Raw genomic sequence first — 21,270 nt, 5'->3', positions numbered from 1 at the left:
GGGATTCCTGGGAGTGCATTCTGATGAAGATCATCAAAGGTAGATTAATATTTATATTGCTAATCTGACATCTGTTGATTCCACAACATGGCGGATATCTTCATGGCTTGTTTGGGCTCTGAGCGCTGTACTCAGATTATAGCATGGTGTGCTTTTTCCGTAAAGTTTTTTTTAAATCTGACACAGCGATTGCATTAAGTTGAGGTTTATCTAAAGTTCCATGTATAATACTTGTATCTTTTATCAATGTTTATTGTGAGTATTTCTGTAAATTGATGTGGCTCTGCAAAATCACCGGATGTTTTGGAGGCAAAACATTACTGAACATTACGCGCCAATGTAAACTGTGATTTTTGGATATAAATATGAACTTTATCGAACAAAACATACATATCTTGTGTAACATGAAGTCCTATGAGTGTCATCTGATGAAGATCATCAAAGGTTAGTGATTCATTTTATCTCTATTTCTGCTTTTTGTGACTTTGGCTGGAAAAATGGCTGTTTTTCTGTGAACAGGTGCTGACCTAACATAATATGTTGTGCTTACGTCGTAAAGCCTTTTTGAAATTGGACACTGTGGTGGGATTAACAACAAGTTTATCTTTAAAATGGTGTAAAATACTTGTATTTCTGAGGAATTGTAATTATGAGATTTCTGTTATTTTGAAATTGGCACCCTGCACTTTCACTGGCTGTTGTCATATTGATCCTGGGATCCCAGCCATAAGATGTTTTAACTTGCTACACCCATTGCTCTGTCATGAAAACTTAAACGAATCTCATTTGAAAGATTTTGCATTGAAATAATTAAACATACCGAACAAAAGCTGGATATAATTATTTTATGACCTAAGTCCTTCACAGTATTTACTGAAAATCTAAAGTTTAATTTTTTCCAAATTCTCACCATGTCTTGCAGTTGAACATTTGCATAATTTAACTTGTTTGTTTCTGTTTTTTTACAGCTGGAGAACTCCAGAAGAATGGAAGTCTGCAAATCCGTTGGACCCTTTCCACTTCTATTATGGTGGATAAATATGTATTTTTATGAATGTGTGGAGGAATAAGAGGTATTTCATGGAGTTCTGTGAAATGCATCAAACACGATATGAAACGGAATTGGCATATTGGAAGCCTTGACAAACTTAAAAGCCAACCAGATTGTAAATCCTCAACACCCAATAGCTTCAGCACTGTTGATAAAATGGGAAAATTACAGTCATTCTGGACCTAAATGACCACTAAACTTCTGTTTGATGTAACACTGACATGACAATGCAGCACCACGGTCCAAAAAGACCAAATTATTTCAAACACTTCCTAAAAATACCAGCAAATGAGCTTGTAACACATTGCATTCACCACTACGAAGCCTGCAAAGACCCCATTTCAAGGTTTCGTAAATCATTACATATAATCGAGACAGCTTTTACGGTATAGCTACTCTAATCAACACCGAAAGGTCATGTATTTCCTATTTGTCACTGCTCACTCAAAAGTATTAAGTCATTTTTAAATCAAACCCACAGTTCCTGAACTGAAAGTGTTGACTACTTTTCCATTAGTCAGGAATACACCCTGTAACTAAACAAGACTAATGTAATGGTTTGGTAGAGACTCGTACTTTTATTACTATTGGTTGTGACAATCTAAAATATAATTTGCATTGTTGCAGTCCATTGCTTAATTTTAATGGGCTGGATATAGTACATTGGAATAGACCACTTCCCCCCCAGGAGGTTCATGGGAAATTGTGCAAGTCACATTTTAGTTCAAATAAAATATCCGATGGTTCCTATGAGTGGTAGCCCCACCAGCAGTGTATTTAAAAAAAAATGTTAATCAATATTTAAGTCATGCGAAAGGGCAATTTCAAGCCCTGAAATGTGTACCTTTGCCTCACTGCTGAAGATGACCGGTTAAACGGAACACTCCACCCAAAAATGTAGGTATTCGTTTCATCAGTCCATTGTTGATATAAACTCAGCAAATAAACGTCCTCTCACTGTGAACTGCGTTTATTTTCAGCAATCTTAAAGTGTAAATACTTGTATGAACATAAGTCAACAGTCATAAACTGAACAAGTTCCATAGACATGTGACAAATAGAAATGGAATAATGTGTCCCTGAACAAAGGGGGGGGGTGTCAAAATCAAAAGGAACAGTCAGTATCTGGTGTGGCCACCAGCTACATTAAGTACTGCAGTGCATCTCCTCCTAATGGGCTGCACCAGATTTGCCAGTTCTTGCTGTGAGATGTTACCCCACTCTCCCACCAAGGCACCTGCAATTTCCCGTACATTTCTGGGGTGGGGGGGGGGGGGGGGGCTAGCCCTCACCCGCCCAGCCAACAGGTCCCAGATGTGCTGTGCTTGAGATCCAGGCTCTATGCTGGCCTTGGCAGAACACTGGCATTCCTGTCTTGCAGGAAATCACACACAGTATGGCTGGTGGCATTGTCATGCTGGAAGGTCATGTCAGTATGAGCCTGCAGGAAGGGTACCACATGAGGGTGGAGGATATCTTCCCTGTAACGCACAGCGTTGAGATTGCCTGCAATGACAAGCGCAGTGCGATGACGCTGTGACACCGCCCCAGACCATGACGGACCCTCCACCTCAATTCCACTCCAGGGAACAGGACCCGGTGTAATGCTCATGCCTTCGACGATAAACACGAAACCGACCATCACCCCTGGTGAGACAAAAACATGACTCATCCATGAAGAGCACTTTTTTGCCATTCCTGTCTGGTCTAGCGACAGTGAGTTTGTGCCCACAAGCAATGTTGTTGCTGTTGATGTCTGGTGAGGACCTGCCTTACAACAGGCCTACAAGCCCTCAGTCCAGCCTCTCTCAGCCTATTACGGACAGTCTGAGCAGTGATGGAGGGATTGTGCGTTCCTGGTGTAACTCAGTCAGATGTTACACGTGGTCTGCCACTGCGAGGACGATCTGCTGTCCGTCCTGTAGCGCTATCGTTGGCGTCTCACAGTATGGACATTGCAATTTGTTGCCTTGGCCACATCTGCAGTCCTCATGCCTTCTTGTAGGCACGTTCACGCAGATGAGTAGGGACCCTGGGCATCTTTCTTTTGGTGTTTTTCAGAGTCAGTAGAAAGGCCTCTTTAGTTATCATAACTTTAACCTTGATTGCCCTTGTCTGTAAGCTGTTACTGTCTTAACCGTTCCACAGGTGCATGTTCATTAATTGTTTAAGTAAACATTTCACTGTAAGGTCTATATACCTGTTGTATTCGGCGCAAAATGTTAGAAAAAGCTGTTGCGCAGCAACTCACTGCCTTCCTGAAGACAAACAATATATATGAAATGCTTCAGTCTGGTTTTAGACCCCATCATAGCACTGAGACTGCACTTGTGAATGTGGTAAATGACCTTTTAATGGCATCAGACTGAGGCTCTGCATAACTTTCACTGCAATGCGGATGACACACAGCTGTACATTTCAATGAAACATGGTGAAGCCCCAAAATTGCCCTCGCTAGAAGCCTGTGTTTCAAACATAAAGTGGATGTCTAAAAAACGTTCTACTTTTAAACTCGGACAAAACAGAGATGCTTGTTCTAGGTCCCAAGAAACAAAGAGATCTTCTGTTGAATCTGACAATTAATCTTGATGGTTGTAAAGTCGTCTCAAATAAAACTGTGAATAACCTCGGCATTACTCTGGACCCTGATCTCTCTTTTGACGAACATATCAAGACTGTTCCAAGGACAGCTTTTTTCCATCTACGTAACATTGCAACATAACATTGATCTGTCCTAACTTTATGCAGAAAAATGTATCCATGCTTTTGTTAATTCTAGGTTAGACTACTGCAATGCTCTACTTTCCGGCTACCCGGATAAAGCACTAAATAAACTTCAGTTAGTGCTAAATACGGCTGCTAGAATCCTGACTAGAACCTCAAAATTGTATCATATTACTCCAGTGCTAGCCTCCCTACACTGGCTTCCTGTTAAGGCAAGGGCTGATTTCAAGGTTTTACTGTTAACCTACAAAGCGTTACATGGGCTTGCTCCTACCTATCTCTCCCATTTGGTCCTGCCGTACATACCTACACGTACACTACGGTCACACGACGCAGGCCTCCTAATTGTCCCTAGAATTTCTAAGCAAACAGCTGGAGGCAGGGCTTTCTACTATAGATCAATTTTTTTATGGAATGGTCTGCCTACCCATGTGAGAGACGCAGACTTGGTCTCAACCTTTACTGAAGACTTCTCTTCGGTGGGTCATATGATTGAGTGTAGTCTGGCCCAGGAGTGTGAAGGTGAACGGAAAGGCTCTGGAGCAACGAACCGCCCTTGCTTTCTCTGCCTGGCTGGTTCCCCTCTCTCTCCACTGGGATTCTCTGCCTCTAACCCTATTACAGGGGCTGAGTCACTGGCTTACTGGTGCCCTTTCATGCCGTCCCAAGGAGGGGTGCGTCACTGACGTGATCTTCCTGTCTGGGTTGGAGCACTCCCTTGGTTTGTGCCGTGGCGGAGATCTTTGTGGGCTATACTCGGCCTTGTCTCAGGATGGTATGTTGGTGGTTGAAGACTTCCCTCTAGTTGGGTGGGGGCTGTGCTTTGGCAAAGCGGGTGGGGTTATATCCTTCCTGTTTGGCCCTGTCCGGGGGTATTATCAAATGGGGCCACAGTGTCTCCTAACCCCTCCTGTCTCAGCCTCTTGTATTTTTGCTGCAGTAATTTGTGTCGGGGGGCTAAGGTCAGTTATATCTGGAGTACTTGTCTTATCCGGTGTCCTGTGTGAATTTAAGTATGCTCTCTCGGAGGACCTGAGCCCTAGGACCATGCGTCAGGACTACCTAGCATGATGACTCCTTGCTGTCCCCAGTCCACCTGGCCGTGCTGCTGCTCCAGTTTCAATTGTTCTGCCTGTGGCTATGGAACCCTGACCTGTTCTCCAGACGTGCTACCTGTCCCAGACCTGCTGTTTTCAACTCTAGAGACCGCAGGAGCAGTAGAGATACTCTCAATGATTGGCTATGAAAAGCCAACTGACATTTACTCCTGAGGTGCTGACTTGCTGCACTCTCGACAACTGTGTTTATTATTTGACCCTGCTGGTCATTTATGAACATTAACATCTTGGCCATGTTCTGTTATAATCTCCACCCAGCACAGCCAGAAGAGGACTGTTAACCCCTCATAGCCTGGTTCCTCTCTAGGTTTTGGCGTTTCTTGGGATTTTATCCTACCCACCGTGCTTCTACACCTGCATTGCTTGCTGTTTGGGGTTTTAGGCTATATAGCCATCCGAATGTACGAAGGGCTATATAAATACATTTGATTTGACTAATAAAATAAGACAATGAAGATCTGTGAAGTTATTTAGATTTAAGAATTATCTTTTAAAGAAAGGGTACTGAAAAAAGGACGTTTCTTTTTTTGCTGAGTTGCATACCTAAACATTATGTCAGCAATCAAGTTATATCTTAACTTTCAAAATACAGAATCAGGGAGTTGAGGAACTTCCTTTTAGACCTGGGTTACACACTACAAAAGCTCATGCTGGTCAATGAACAAACTGCACAAGACAAAAACCTTAATCTAGATATATTTCTTTATCATCCAGAATGCATTTGGGCAGCAAAGTCAGTCCAGTTGAGAATTACGCCATCAGTCAAGAAGCTTTTCCTTTATGTTGAGAGGACCAACAGAAATGTCCTGCTCCCACTGGAAACCTAAGAGCAGAAGACCATGTCTATATAAGGAGAATTCAGAAGAATCAAACTTCACAAAAGCATTGTTTCTCAGTCAATTCCTGGGTGACTCAGTGGGTGCACATTTTTGTTCCAGCCAAGCACTGACCACCAATTTAGCCAAAGGTTTAGGTGAATCAAGTACCTAGGTACTGGAGTAGGAAAAAAATGTGCACCCCATGGAGGCATCCAGGAATGGATTGAGCAACACTGGACTGAAGTGAACATGTACCTGGATCCGGTTCCCTTCTCATGCCACAGTCTGTGTCACAACAGCCACACACCTGGTCTTTCTTACTGGCCTCGCGCCATCTACTGAAAAGAGAGTGTTGCATATAGTACACGTACAAGCAAAGCGCACACCCTGCCATATATACCCAGACTTACCCATTCGAGAAGGAACAAGCCTTGTTCTCATAATCAATAGGGGCTGAAGCAGTTGTGGCTTTCAGGAGGCAGGTAACGTATAACTGTTGAATTGACATGTTGAAGTCTCAGCATTGGTACCACATAAGAATTAGTAGATTTGACACCAATTTAAAGCAACGTCATGTTGGCCATACTATACTTCATTTATGATTGAAGCTCAAACCTGCCAATTCTATTAATGTGGACATTCCAAAGCTAATTTGCAGAAGATCTCAGGATTAACTACTCACTGAGCCAGTGTTCCCAACATGAAACCTAAAGGCTTCTATCTGGAACCGGAGAGTGTCATCCATGGTGCGAGGTATGAACTGGGACCTGGAGCCTGTCAGCTTGGTGTCGACCAGACAACTGAATGCCACAAAAATCAAAATTAGGCTACCTACACTGCTGAAACTCTGGAGGGAGGCCATTCAAGATGGCTGTTGATCTGAAGTGTGGGCAGGTGGAGGGAATGTGAAATGCTTTCCTTAGCAGATTAAAGCAAACAATTAGTCCTTGAACTAGATCAAGTACCTTACAAAGGATACTCACCCACGGTTCTCGATGAAGGCATATCTTGGGACAGTGTTGGTGTTTGGGATGACTGTGGCTACACAGTTGTCCACAAAGACTCGGAGGGGCACATGGTAGAACTGGACGACAGAAGCTTCAAAGTTAATATTTTCTCCAAGGACCTACTCTTTGCTGGGTCTCTCCAACTGCCAGTTGTCTGCGAAGACAAGGCAACAGTCTAATACTCATTCCAAGTCAGACCCTGCTCTAGTTTATCAGCAGTGTGGTTTTATCATGGCAGTCCTTTTGTACTCTGGGGTAGCCACCTCATTCCAATAACTCAGTGGCGGTTACATTTGCCAGTTGGCACCACCATAGTTTACAAACAAGTGCAGAGACAGCACTTAAGTCAATGCCTGTCAAGAGCAATGCCAATAAGGCAAGGACAAGCCATTACTCACCAGTCATTAGCCTCAGGGAGAAGTAGAGGAGCTCCTCTGCAACCTTAGTGGAGGCATAGGGATTCCAGGTGGGCTTCACTGAATCACTGCTCACATCATGCTTTCTGTAAAGGAGTCTTTAAATGTGAAACCAAATGGCCAAGGAAGTGAATCCAAAGTTGATTGAACTGAAGAAAAAACATTGCAGGTGTAGTCAACTCACCTTTGATAGTGGCACTCAACCCAGAACACCACTTCTCTAGTCCGAACAATGGGGCTGCTGCCCAGGGTAGCTGGTGTATAACGGAGTGTGAAGACATAGACAAGTGAATCTTCAGTCATCTGGAATCAGAGCAGCAAACGGCATTGTCAGAAAATCAATGGTAGTCAACCTAGAAAAGTCATAACGACGCTAATGCTCAATGTTACCGTCAGAGTGCTGCCACATTCGTGCAGCTCAGTGACAAAGATCAGAACTTGAGCGGAAGTATCCTCCCCAGTGACAGCACAGCCTCCCAAAGTAAGATCCGCTGGGTGAATGAGTTGGCCGATACCGAGCAGATCTCTCTTGACTTCCACACGAGCAGCATTCTCCACACATTGAACTGCAACGCTACTGGCAGGCACAGGCAGCGGTCTCTGCTCATCAATAGCCAACTGCACCTCTTTGACTGGATCTTCAGGATATCTCCAGGTCAAAGGCTCATTGAAGGTCTGCTTTGACTGGAGGAAAGGTTTTTGAACTTGCGTCGGTGTCTGGACCCTGGCGGGCCATTGCACAGGCCTTGGTTGAAATCTGTCTGGTTCTTGAACAGGCCTATACTGTGGAACAAATCTCCCAGGGGCATGTGCAGCTTGACTCCAAGCTTCTGCGTCCCGATAAAGCTGCTGAACTGTAGCTGAACAGCCAAAGGTAAGAAGTAGGAGGAATGTAATACAGAGCGCCATTATTCTCTAGTTTCTAGTCTGAATTGTACATGTTCCTTTGACATTTGCAATAATTACAGTTCTCTGAACAGCCATTTTATATCCCTTTGTCTTAGTGTGACTCCACCCCTTGTTTGATTTACCTAATGATGTTCCAGACATGTTACACGGCTGCACATATACTACATTCTGAACTGGATGTATCTCAATAATGTCAAGTATCTTCATTTATAATAGGGATGGTCAACTCCAGTCATGGGGGGCCTGATTGGTGTCACACAGCCCCAGCTAACACACCTGACTCCAATAATCAACTAATCATAATCTTTAGTTTAAAGTACAATTAGTTTAATCAGCTGTGTTAGCTAGGGATGGGGAAGAAGTGTGACATCACTCTGGCCACTGAGGACTGGAGTGGCCCATTCTTGATTTATAATGTCCTTTGACCGGTTTCCTGAAAGCAATGGCATTTAGCCTTATGAGTTTTTTTAATGATGCATCTTTCCCACAACGCCCGAAGATGTAACACATGTTTCCCAAAACAACACGACGAGAGAACGTGTCGATACTGATGGGATCGAAAGAAAGTACAAACTTTCTCCATTCAAAATGTGTCTTAACATTTGAATTGACGGATCAATTCCTAGAGAGATATTACCACCTTATGGCTGCAAATATTGAGGCAGGTTATTCTAATGCTTACCAAATCAAAATGCATTAAATCACAAATTTGCCCCATTGCGCGCGTTCGGCTACACATCATGAAATATATTGAGGCAAATTACAGACAGTCTATAATTAGCACAATAGAATATGAAATGTATTTCAATATGATTGAAATAGGCTCACTCTTTATTTTAATGGTTGCGGTTTTCATTTGAAGAATATTTTTATGTCATGTTGGTATCAATTGCAAAGACACAGGCAACTTTATTTTGTAGTCAACTTTGTACTGAAGTTATCTGCAGTCATAGAGATAAGATGAACCATGTGATTCTATGTTTAGCGGAGATCTTCTGTGTACAAAAAAAGAATGTCTGGATGCACTTAGCTGTTCTGAGGCAAGCATTTGTTTACGAGTTTTATCAAGTGCACCTTAATAATAATGGTTTTGGGAAACAGCTCATAGATTTACCTATGCTCCTACAAAGGTTCTAACAACGCACTTTGCCTAAAGATGCTTTTGGGAAACTAGGCACAGGGATCTTCAACCCTGTTCTTGGAGCACTACTCTACCCTCCTGTAGGTTTTCAATCCAACCCCAGTTGAAACTAACTTGATTTTTACGCGCTTCAGCACTCAGTGGTCCCGTTCTGTGAGCTTGTGTGGCCTACCACTTTATGGCTGAGTCGTTGTTACTCCTAGACATTTCCACTTCACAATAACAGCACTTACAGTTGACCGGGGAAGCTCTAGCTTTGCAGAAATGTAACGAACTGACTTGTTGGAAAGGTGGCATCCTATGACGGTGCCACGTTAAGTCACTGAGCTATTCAGTAAGGTCATTCTACTACCATATGTCAGAATAAAAGTCGAGAGAATGATTTATTTCAACTTTTATTTCTTTCATCACATTCCCAGTGGGTCAGAAGTTTACATACACTCAATTAGTATTTGGTAGCATTTCCTTTCAATTGTTTAACTTGGGTCAAACGTTCCGGGTAGCCTTCCACATGCTTCCCACAATAAGTTGGGAATTTTGACCCATTCCTTCTGACAGAGCTGGTGCAACTGAGTCAGGTTTGTAGGCCTCCTTGCTCGCAAGTGCTTTTTCAGTTCTGCCCACACATTTTCTATAGGATTGAGGTCAGGGCTTTGTGATGGCCACTCCAATACCTTCACTTTGTTGTCCTTAAGCCATTTTGCCACAACTTTGGAAGTATTCTTGGGGTCATTGTACATTTGGAAGACCCATTTGTGACCAAGCTTTAACTTCCTGACTGATGTCTTGAGATGTTGCTTCAATATATCCACATAATTTTCCTTCCTCGTGATGCCATCTATTTTGTGAAGTGCACCAGTCCCTCCTGCAGCAAAGCACCCCCACAACATGATGCTGCCACCTCCGTGCTTCACGATTGGGATGGTGTTCTTCAGCTTGCAAGCCTCCCCCTTTTTCCTCCAAACATAACAATGGTCATTATGGCCAAACAGTTCTATTTTTGTTTCGTCAGACCAGAGGACAATTCTCCAAAAAGTACGATCTTTGTCCCCATGTGCAGTTGCAAACTGTAATCTAGCTTTTTTATGGCGGTTTTGGAGCAGTGGCTTCTTCCTTGCTGAGCGGCCTTTGAGGTTATGTTGATATTGGACTCGTTTTACTTTGGATATAGATACTTTTGTACCTGTTTCCTCCAGCATCTTCACAAGGTCCTTTGCTGTTGTTCTGGGATTGATTTGCACTTTTTGCACAAAAGTACATTCATCTCTAGAAGACATAATGTGTCTCCTTCCTGTGCGGTATGATGGCTGCGTGGTCCCATGGTGTTTATACTTGCGTACTGTTGTTTGTAGAGATGAATGTAGTACCTTCAGGCTTTTGGAAAATGCTCCCAAGGATGAACCAGGTCTACATTTTTTTCTGAGGTCTTGGCTGCTGGTAGGCCTTGAAATACATTCACAGGTACACCTCCAATTGACTCAAATGATGTCAATTAGACTATCAGAAGCTTCTAAAGCCATGACATAGTTTTCTGGAATTTTCCAAGCTGTTTAAAGGCACAGTCAACTTAGTGTATGTAAACTTCTGACCCACTGGAATTGTGATACAGTGTATTATAAGTGAAATAATCTGTCTGTAAACAATTGTTGGAAAAATAACTTGTGTCATGCACAAAGTAGATGTCCTAACCCACTTGCTAAAACTATAGTTTGTTAACAAGACATTTGTGGAGTGGTTGAAAAACACATTTTAATGACTCCAACCTAAGTGTATGTAAACTTCCGACTTCAACTGTATAGTGCATGTTTTCATCTTATCCTATTTCTTCAATGCAAAATCAGTGTGTCTTGTTTTCACAAAACTGTCCCTGTTTGCAAATAATTAAATGTGAGGCATCATTAGGAATCAAAACTTGCACTATACTTGCCCTATAGCTTAAGAAGTCATTAGATTGGCTTTTATGACACATAGGTAAGGCAATAGCCATCTACTAGACACGTATACAGTTCTTTTTATTAAACACAAGTCATCATGTAGGCCTATTCAAATAAAACATTGAAATTATGAATGCTAAATAATCCAAATGAATTTGTTAAAGGGGAAGTTGGTGGCAGTTTTTGTATTTTAATTGTTTTATCAATGTTTAGGCTATTTGCTTCACTTCTAAATGTAAACAAAAAAATGTCATTGTCTCTTCAGCCAGTGAGGCTACTATGGGTTCTGAACAGTAGCAAAGAGGAAGAGGCACGTATCTGCCCTCTCATGGGCTAGTGGTCACATCTGATCTCACCTCTTGCCTGCCGTCCATATTTGAGGAGTTGCATTTCCATTGATAGAGCAGTCATTTGACTTGCCAATATATAAAATCATATTTGACTGTATTAACTAGGGATTCTGGTGTAGGATTACATGACATATCCACCACCAATTGAGGCTGAAAAGTCCTACCGAAATTGTAATTCACTCATCGGAGGGCCTGTCAAATGAACCACAATGCTGGAAATCTGTCTGCATCCACAGAAACTAATCCCATCGTTCTAGGACAAACACAGATGGTGTTATATCAAATTCAACAGAAGAAAAAAGAGAGAGAGGAAGAGAGACTGACACAGATGTACTGCCAGTCCTTAATGTTTTGGCTGTATATGTAGCCTAATATTAAACACAGATATGTGGGCAGGGGGAAACACATGCACTATAATTTACAAGGCATTATAAGCCAGTGGTCATCTATAAGAAAAAGAGGATATGATTGAAAGGCAGCGCTGCTCTCGGGTCAGCTTTCACCGTTCAAATGTTTCCTTAACATTATAATTATTTCACAGAGAGCGAGTGTATTATTCAGAGAGCGATGAACACAATGACAGACGCAACACCCCAGAGGTGCAAATTAGAGCCATCAAAAAAGTGTTTCAAAAAATTACTCAAAAGCGTTTAAAAAAAACGGAACTTTGTTATCGTACACTTAACACTGTCAGGTCCTTGGTTTACATGAAATGTTCTATTGATTCAATATGATAAAGTTTCTGTTGTAATATTTGTCTAGCACTGCAAAAAGGCAAAGACATAAGGGTTAATTAATGTAATAATGGGTTTAGTGTTGCCTAGAGATTGGTGAGTTTAACTTGCTACACCCAGTGCTCTGTTATGAAAGGTTAAACAAATCTCATTTGAAAGCTTTTGCATTGAAATAATTAAACATACCGAACAAAAGCTGGACATAATTATTTTATGACCTAAGTCCTTCACAGTATTTACTGAAAATCAAAAGTATTGCATTTTTAATTTTTTCCAAATTCTCACCATGTCTTGCAGTTGAACATTTGCATAATTTTACTTGTTTGTTTCAGTTTTTTTACAGCTGGAGAACTCCAGAAGAATGGAAGTCTGCAAATCCGTTGGACCCTTTCCACTTCTATTATGGTGGATCTGTTATGGATTTTTATGAATGTGTGGAGGAATAAGAGATGTTTCATGGAGTTGTGTGAAATGCATCAAACACGATTTGAAACGGATTTGGCATATCTGGACCCTCTCTTTCTAAAATGATCCGCTGCCATTGTTGCAACCCCTATTACCAGTCTGTTCAACCTCTCTTTCGTATCGTCCTAGCTGCCTAAAGATTGGAAGGCTGCCGCGGTCATCCCCCTCTTCAAAGGGGGTGACACTCTAGACCCAAACTGTTATAGACCTATATCCATCCTGCCCTGCCTTTCTAAAGTCTTCGAAAGCCAAGTTATTAAACAGATCAGTGACCATTTCGAATCCCACCGTACCTTCTCCGCTGTGCAATCCGGTTTCCGAGCTGATCATGGGTGCACCTCAGCCACGCTCAAGGTACTAAACGATATCGTAACCGCCATCGATAAGAGACATTACTGTGCAACCGTATTCATCGACCTGGCCAAGGCCTTCGCCCGTGTCAATCACCACATTCTTATTGGCAGACTCAACAGCCTTGGTTTCTCAAATGATTGCCTCGCCTGGTTCACCAACTACTTCTCTGATAGAGTTCAGTGTGTCAAATCGGAGGGCCTGTTGCCCGGACCTCTGGCAGTCTCTATGGGGGTGCCACAGGGTTCAATTCTTGGGCTGACTCTTTTCTCTCTATACATCAATGATGTCGCTCTTGCTGCTGGTGATTCTCTGATCCACCTCTACGCAGACGACACCATTCTGTATACTTCTGGCCCTTCTTTGGACACTGTGTTAACTAAGCTCCAAACGAGCTTCAATGACATACAACTCTCCTTCCGTGGCCTCCAACTGCTCTTAAATGCAAGTAAAACTAAATGCATGCTCTTCGACCAATCACTGCCCGCACCTGCCCGCCCGTCCAGCATCACTACTCTGGACGGCTCCGAATTAGAATATGTTGATAACTACAAATACCTAGGTGTCTGGTTAGACTGTAAACTCTCCTTCCAGACTCACAATAAGCATCTCCAATCCAAAATTAAATCTATAATTGGCTTCCTATTTCGCAACAAAGCATCCTTCACTCATGCTGCCAAACATAGCCTCGTAAAACTGACCATCCTACCGATCTTCGACTTGGGCGATGTCATTTATAAAATAGCCTCCAACACTCTACTCAACAAATTGGATGCAGTTTATCACAGTGCCATCCGTGTTGTCACCAAAGTTCCATATACTACCCACCACTGCGACCTGCACGCTCTCGTTGTCTGGCCCTCGCTTCATACTCGTCGCCAAACCCACTGGCTCCAGGTCATCTACAAGTCTCTGCTAGGTAAAGCCCCGCCTTATCTCAGCTCTTTGGTCACCATAGCAGCACCCACTCAAGCAGGTATATCTTACTGGTCACCCCCAAAGCCAATTCCTCCTTTGGCCGCCTTTCCTTCCAGTTCTCTTCTGCCAATGACTGGAACCAACTGCTAAAATCACTGAAGCTGGAGACTCATATCTCCCTCACTAGCTTTAAGCACCAGATCACTGCACCTGTACATAGCCCATCCAACTACCTCATACCCATACTGTATTCATTTATCTTGCTCCTTTGCACCCCAGTATCTCTACTTGCACATTCATCTTCTGCACATCTACCATTCCAGTGTTTAATTGCAATATTGTAATTACTTTGCCACCATGGCCTATTTATTGGCTTAACTCCCTTATCTTACCTCATTTGCACTCACTGTATATAGACTTTTTTACATTTTTCAACTGTATTATTGAGTATGTTTTGTTTATTCCATGTGTAACTGTGTTGTTGTATGTGTCGAACTGCTATGCTTTATCTTGACCAGGTCGCAGTTGCAAATGAGAACTTGTTCTCAACTAGCCTACCTGGTTAAATAAAGGTAAAATATCTATATTTTTTAAAACATTATTTCAAACACTTCCTAAAAATACCAGCAAATGAGCTTGTAACACAATGCATTCACCACTACGAAGCCTGCAAAGACCCCATTTCAGGGTTTCGTAAATCATTACATATAAACGAGACAGCTTTTACGGTATAGCTACTCTAATCAACACCGAAAGGTCATGCATTTCCTATTTGTCACTGCTCACTCAAAAGTATTAAGTCCTTTTTAAATCAAACCCACAGTTCCTGAACTAAAAGTGTTGACTACTTTTCCATTAGTCAGGAATACACCCTGTAACTAAACAAGACTAATGTAATGGTTTGGTAGAGACTAGTACTTTTATTACTATTGGATGTGACAATCTAAAATATAATTTGCAGTCCATTGATTCACATTTTAATGGGCTGGATATAGTACATTGGAATAGACCACTTCCCCCTACGAGGTTCATGGGAAATTGTGCAAGTCACATTTTAGTTCAAAGAAAATAAGATGGTTCCTAAGAGTGGTAGCCCCACCAGCACTGTATTTAAATTGTTTTATCAATATTTAAGCCATGAGACAAGGCAATTTCAAGCCCTGAAATGTGTACCTTTGCCTCAGTGCTGAAGTTGACTGGTTAAAAGGAACACTCCACCCAAAAATGTAGGTATTCGTTTCATCAGTCCATTGATATAAACTCAGCTAATTAACAAACGTCCTCTCACTGTCAACTGCGTTTATTTTCTGTAAACTTAACGTGTACATATTTGTTTGAACATAAGATTCAACAACTGAGACAAACTGAACAAGTTCCACAAACATGTGACTAACAAGTAGAATAATGTGTCCCTGAACAAAGGAGGGGTCAAAATCAAAAGGAACAGTATCTGGTGTGGCCACCAGCTGCATTAAGTACTGCAGTGCATCTGCTCATGGACTGCAGCAGATTTGCCAGTTCTTGCTGTGAGATGTTACCCCACCAAGACACCTGCAAGTTCCCGTACATTTGTTTTGGCCCTAGCCCTCACCCGCCGATCCAACAGGTCCCAGATGTGCTGAGCTTGAGATCCAGGCTCTACACTGGCCTTGGCAGAACACTGGCATTCCTGTCTTGAAGGAAATCACACACAGTATGGCTGGTGGCATTGTCATGCTGGAAGGTCATGTCAGGATGAGCCTGCAGGAAGGGTACCACATGAGGGTGGAGGATGTCTTGCCTATAGCGCACAGCGTTGAGATTGCCTGCAATGACAAGCACAGTTCGATGACGCTGTGACACCGCCCCAGACCATGACGGACCCTCCACCTCAATTCCACTCCAGTGTACAGGACCCGGTGTAATGCTCATGCCGTCGATGATAAACACGAAACCGACTATCACCCCTGGTGAGACAAAAACGTGACTCATCCATGAAGAGCACTTTTTTGCCATTCCTGACTGGTCCAGCGACGGTGGGTTTGTGCCCACAGACAATGTTGTTGCCGGTGATGTCTGGTAAGGACCTGCCTTACAACAGGCCTACAAGCCCTCAGTCCAGCCTATTGCGGACTGTCTGAGCAGTGATTGTGCATTCCTGGTTTAACTCAGGCAGTTGTTGCCATCCTGTACCGGTCCCACACGTATGATGTTCAGACATACCGATCCTGTGCAAATGTTGTTACACGTGGTCTGCCACTGCGAGGACAATCAGCTGTCCGTCCTGTAGCGCTATCGTCTCACAGTACGGACATTGCAATTTGTTGCCCTGGCCACATCTGCAGTCCTCATGCCTCCTTACAGGCACGTTCACGCAGATTAGTAGGGACCCTGGGCATCTTTCTTTTGGTGTTTGAGTCAGTAGAAAGGCCTCTTTAGTTATCATAACTTTCAACTTAATTGCTATTGTCTGTAAGCTGTTACTGTCTTAACCGTTCCACAGGTGCATGTTAATTAATTGTTTAAGTAAGCATTTCACTGTAAGGTCTATATACCTGTTGCATTCGGCACATGTGACTAATAAAATTTGACAATGAAGATCTGTGAAGTTATTCAGATTTAAGAATTATCTTTTAAGACAGGGTACTGAAAAAGGGACATTTCTTTTTTTGCTGAGTTTCATACCTAAACATTATGTCAGCAATCAAGTTATACCTTAACTTTCAAAATACAGAATCAGAGAGTTGAGGAACTTCCTTTTAGACCTGGGTTACACACTACAAAAGCTCATGCTGGTCAATGAACAAAATGCACAAGACAAAAACCTTAATCTAGATATATTTCTTTATCATCCAGAATGCATTTGGGCAGCAAAGTCAGTCCAGTTGAGAATTACACCATCAGTCAAGAAGCTTTTCCTTTATGTTGAGAGGACCAACAGAAATGTCCTGCTCCCACTGGAAACCTAAGAGCAGAAGACCATGTCTATATAAGGAGAATTCAGAAGAATCAAACTTCACAAAAGCATTGTTTCTCAGTCAATTCCTGGGTTACTCAGTGGGTGCACATTTTTGTTCCAGCCAAGCACTGACCGCCAATTTAGCCAAAGGTTTAGGTGAATCAAGTACCTAGGTACTGGAGTAGGACAAAAATGTGCACCCCATGGAGGCATCCAGGAATGGATTGAGCAACACTGGACTGAAGTGAACATGTACCTGGATCCGGTTCCCTTCTCATGCCACAGTCTGTGTCACAACAGCCACACACCTGGTCTTTCTTACTGGCCTCGCGCCATCTACTGAAAAGAGAGTGTTGCATAGTACACGTACAAGCAAAGCACGTAGTACAAGCACGTAGTACACGTACAAGCAAAGTGCACACCCTGCCATATATACCCAGACTTACCCATTCGAGAAGGAACAAGCCTTGTTCTCATAATCAATAGGGGCTGAAGCAGTTGTGGCTTTCAGGAGGCAGGTAACATATAGCTGTTGAAATGACATGTGTTGAAGTCTCAGCATTGGTACCACATAAGAATTAGTAGATTTGACACCAATTTAAAGCAACGTCATGTTGGCCATACTATACTTCATTTATGATTGAAGCTCAAACCTGCCAATTCTATTAATGTGGACATTCCAAAGCTAATTTGCAGAAGATCTCAGGATTAACTACTCACTGAGCCAGTGTTCCCAACATGAAACCTAAAGGCTTCTATCTGGAACCGGAGAGTGTCATCCATGGTGCGAGGTATGAACTGGGACCTGGAGCCTGTCAGCTTGGTGTCGACCAGACAACTGAATGCCACAAAAATCAAAATTAGGCTACCTACACTGCTGAAACTCTGGAGGGATGCCATTCAAGATAGCTGTTGATCTGAAGTGTGGGCAGGTGGAGGGAATGGGAAATGCTTTCCTTAGCAGATTAAAGCAAACAATTAGTCCTTGAACTAGATCAAGTACCTTACAAAGGATACTCACCCACGGTTCTCGATGAAGGCATATCTTGGGACAGTGTTGGTGTTTGGGATGACTGTGGCTACACAGTTGTCCACAAACACTCGGAGGGGCACATGGTAGAACTGGACGACAGAAGCTTCAAAGTTAATATTTTCTCCAAGGACGTACTCTTTGCTGGGTCTCTCCAACTGCCAGTTGTCTGTGAAGACAAGGCAACAGTCTAATACTCATTCCAAGTCAGACCCTGCTCTAGTTTATCAGCAGTGTAGTTTTATCATGGCAGTCCTTTTGTACTCTGGGGTAGCCACCTCATTCCAATAACTCAGTGGCGGTTACATTTGCCAGTTGGCACCACCATAGTTTACAAACAAGTGCAGAGACAGCACTTAAGTCAATGCCTGTCAAGAGCAATGCCAATAAGGCAAGGACAAGCCGTTGCTCACCAGTCATTAGCCTCAGGGAGAAGTAGAGGAGCTCCTCTGCAACCTTAGTGGAGGCATAGGGATTCCAGGTGGGCTTCACTGAATCACTGCTCACATCATGATTTCTGTAAAGGAGTCTTTAAATGTGAAACCAAATGGCCAAGGAAGTGTATCCAAAGTTGATTGAACTGAAGAAAAAAAAAAACATTGCGGGTGTAGTCAACTCACCTTTGATAGTGGCACTCAACCCAGAACACCACTTCTCTAGTCCGAACAATGGGGCTGCTGCCCAGGGTAGCTGGTGTATAACGGAGTGTGAAGACATAGACAAGTGAATCTTCAGTCATCTGGAATCAGAGCAGCAAACGGCAGTCAGAAAATCAATGGTAGTACACCTAGAAAAGTCATAACGACGCTAATGCTCAATGTTACCGTCAGAGTGCTGCCACATTTGTGCAGCTCAGTGACAAAGATCAGAACTTGAGCGGAAGTATCCTCCCCAGTGACAGCACAGCCTCCCAAAGTAAGATCCGCTGGGTGAATGAGTTGGCCGATACCGAGCAGATCTCTCTTGACTTCCACACGAGCAGCATTCTCCCCACATTGAACTGCAACGCTACTGGCAGGCACAGGCAGCGGTCTCTGCTCATCAATAGCCAACTGCACCTCTTTGACTGGATCTTCAGGATATCTCCAGGTCAAAGGCTCATTGAAGGTCTGCTTTGACAGGAGGAAAGGTTTTTGAACTTGCATCGGTGTCTGGACCCTGGCGGGCCATTGCACAGGCCTTGGTTGAAATCTGGCTGGTTCTTGAACAGGCCTATACTGTGGAACAAATCTCCCAGGGGCATGTGCAGCTTGACTCCAAGCTTCTGCGTCCCGATAAAGCTGCTGAACTGTAGCTGAACAGCCAAAGGTAAGAAGTAGGAGGAATGTAATACAGAGCGCCATTATTCTCTAGTTTCTAGTCTGAATTGTACATGTTCCTTTGACATTTGCAATAATTACAGTTCTCTGAACAGCCATTTTATATCCCTTTGTCTTAGTGTGACTCCACCCCTTGTTTGATTTACCTAATGATGTTCCAGACATGTTACACGGCTGCACATATACTACAATCTGAACTGGATGTATCTCAATAATGTCAAGTATCTTCATTTATAATAGGGATGGTCAACTCCAGTCATGGGGGGCCTGATTGGTGTCACACAGCCCCAGCTAACACACCTGACTCCAATAATCAACTAATCATAATCTTTAGTTTAAAGTACAATTAGTTTAATCAGCTGTGTTAGCTAGGGATGGGGAAGAAGTGTGACATCACTCTGGCCACTGAGGACTGGAGTGGCCCATTCTTGATTTATAATGTCCTTTGACCGGTTTCCTGAAAGCAATGGCATTTAGCCTTATGAGTTTTTTTAATGATGCATCTTTCCCACAACGCCCGAAGATGTAACACATGTTTCCCAAAACAACACGACGAGAGAACGTGTCGATACTGATGGGATCGAAAGAAAGTGCAAACTTTCTCCATTCAAAATGTGTCTTAACATTTGAATTGACGGATCAATTCCTAGAGAGATATTAACACCTTATGGCTGCAAATATTGAGGCAGGTTATTCTAATCCTTACCAAATCAAAATGCATTAAATCACAAATTTGCCCCATTGCGCGCGTTCGGCTACACATCATGAATTATATTGAGGCAAATTACAGACAGTCTATAATTAGCACAATAGAATATGAAATGTATTTCAATATGATTGAAATAGGCTCACTCTTTATTTTAATGGTTGCGGTTTTCATTTGAAGAATATTTTTATGTCATGTTGGTATCAATTGCAAAGACACAGGCAACTTTATTTTGTAGTCAACTTTGTACTGAAGTTATCTGCAGTCATAGAGATAAGATGAACCATGTGATTCTATGTTTAGCGGAGATCTTCTGTGTACAAAAAAAGAATGTCTGGATGCACTTAGCTGTTCTGAGGCAAGCATTTGTTTACGAGTTTTATCAAGTGCACCTTAATAATAATGGTTTTGGGAAACAGCTCATAGATTTACCTATGCTCCTACAAAGGTTCTAACAACGCACTTTGCCTAAAGATGCTTTTGGGAAACTAGGCACAGGGATCTTCAACCCTGTTCTTGGAGCACTACTCTACCCTCCTGTAGGTTTTCAATCCAACCCCAGTTGAAACTAACTTGATTTTTACGCGCTTCAGCACTCAGTGGTCCCGTTCTGTGAGCTTGTGTGGCCTACCACTTTATGGCTGAGTCGTTGTTACTCCTAGACATTTCCACTTCACAATAACAGCACTTACAGTTGACCGGGGAAGCTCTAGCTTTGCAGAAATGTAACGAACTGACTTGTTGGAAAGGTGGCATCCTATGACGGTGCCACGTTAAGTCACTGAGCTATTCAGTAAGGTCATTCTACTACCATATGTCAGAATAAAAGTCGAGAGAATGATTTATTTCAACTTTTATTTCTTTCATCACATTCCCAGTGGGTCAGAAGTTTACATACACTCAATTAGTATTTGGTAGCATTTCCTTTCAATTGTTTAACTGGGGTTCAATTCTTGGGCTGACTCCTTTCTCTCTATACATCAATGATGTGGCTCTTGCTGCTGGTGATTCTCTGATTCACCTCTACGCAGACGACACCATTCTGTATACTTCTGGCCCTTCTTTGGACACTGTGTTAACTAAGCTCCAAACGAGCTTCAATGACATACAACTCTCCTTCCGTGGCCTCCAACTGCTCTTAAATGCAAGTAAAACTAAATGCATGCTCTTCAACCAATCACTGTCCGCACCTGCCCGCCCGTCCAGCATCACTACTCTGGACGGCTCCGAATTAGAATATGTTGATAACTACAAATACCTAGGTGTCTGGTTAGACTGAAAACTCTCCTTCCAGACTCACAATAAGCATCTCCAATCCAAAATTAAATCTAGAATTGGCTT

At 42.7% G+C, this 21,270-nt stretch overlaps 1 protein-coding gene and 1 pseudogene across 2 annotated transcripts; both read right to left on the bottom strand.

The window, feature by feature from the left end:
* Positions 1–5,409: 5,409 nt before the first annotated feature.
* Positions 5,410–8,192, bottom strand: LOC129855028 (zona pellucida sperm-binding protein 3-like; annotated as a pseudogene).
* Positions 8,193–16,562: 8,370 nt separating this feature from the next.
* On the bottom strand, positions 16,563–19,410 carry LOC129855026 (zona pellucida sperm-binding protein 3-like). Of its 2 annotated transcripts, none has more exons than XM_055922275.1 (8): positions 18,729–19,410; positions 18,525–18,643; positions 18,318–18,421; positions 17,896–18,073; positions 17,595–17,712; positions 17,321–17,403; positions 17,131–17,210; positions 16,563–16,880 (listed from the first exon to the last, which is right to left on the bottom strand). In XM_055922275.1, the coding sequence occupies exons 1-8, from the start codon at positions 19,245–19,247 to the stop codon at positions 16,816–16,818; spliced, it is 1,266 nt and encodes a 421-aa protein (XP_055778250.1). In that variant the 5' UTR covers positions 19,248–19,410; the 3' UTR covers positions 16,563–16,815. The 2 variants fall into 2 exon arrangements, with proteins under 2 accessions (XP_055778250.1, XP_055778249.1); XM_055922274.1 differs by having other exon boundaries at positions 17,131–17,213; positions 18,729–19,408.
* Positions 19,411–21,270: the final 1,860 nt, after the last annotated feature.

This window comes from Salvelinus fontinalis, chromosome 5 (genome assembly GCF_029448725.1).
Source record: "Salvelinus fontinalis isolate EN_2023a chromosome 5, ASM2944872v1, whole genome shotgun sequence".
Taxonomy (NCBI): domain Eukaryota; kingdom Metazoa; phylum Chordata; class Actinopteri; order Salmoniformes; family Salmonidae; genus Salvelinus; species Salvelinus fontinalis.
The sequence above is the reverse complement of the archived record's forward strand: the minus strand, read 5'-3'. Positions and strand labels throughout refer to the sequence as shown.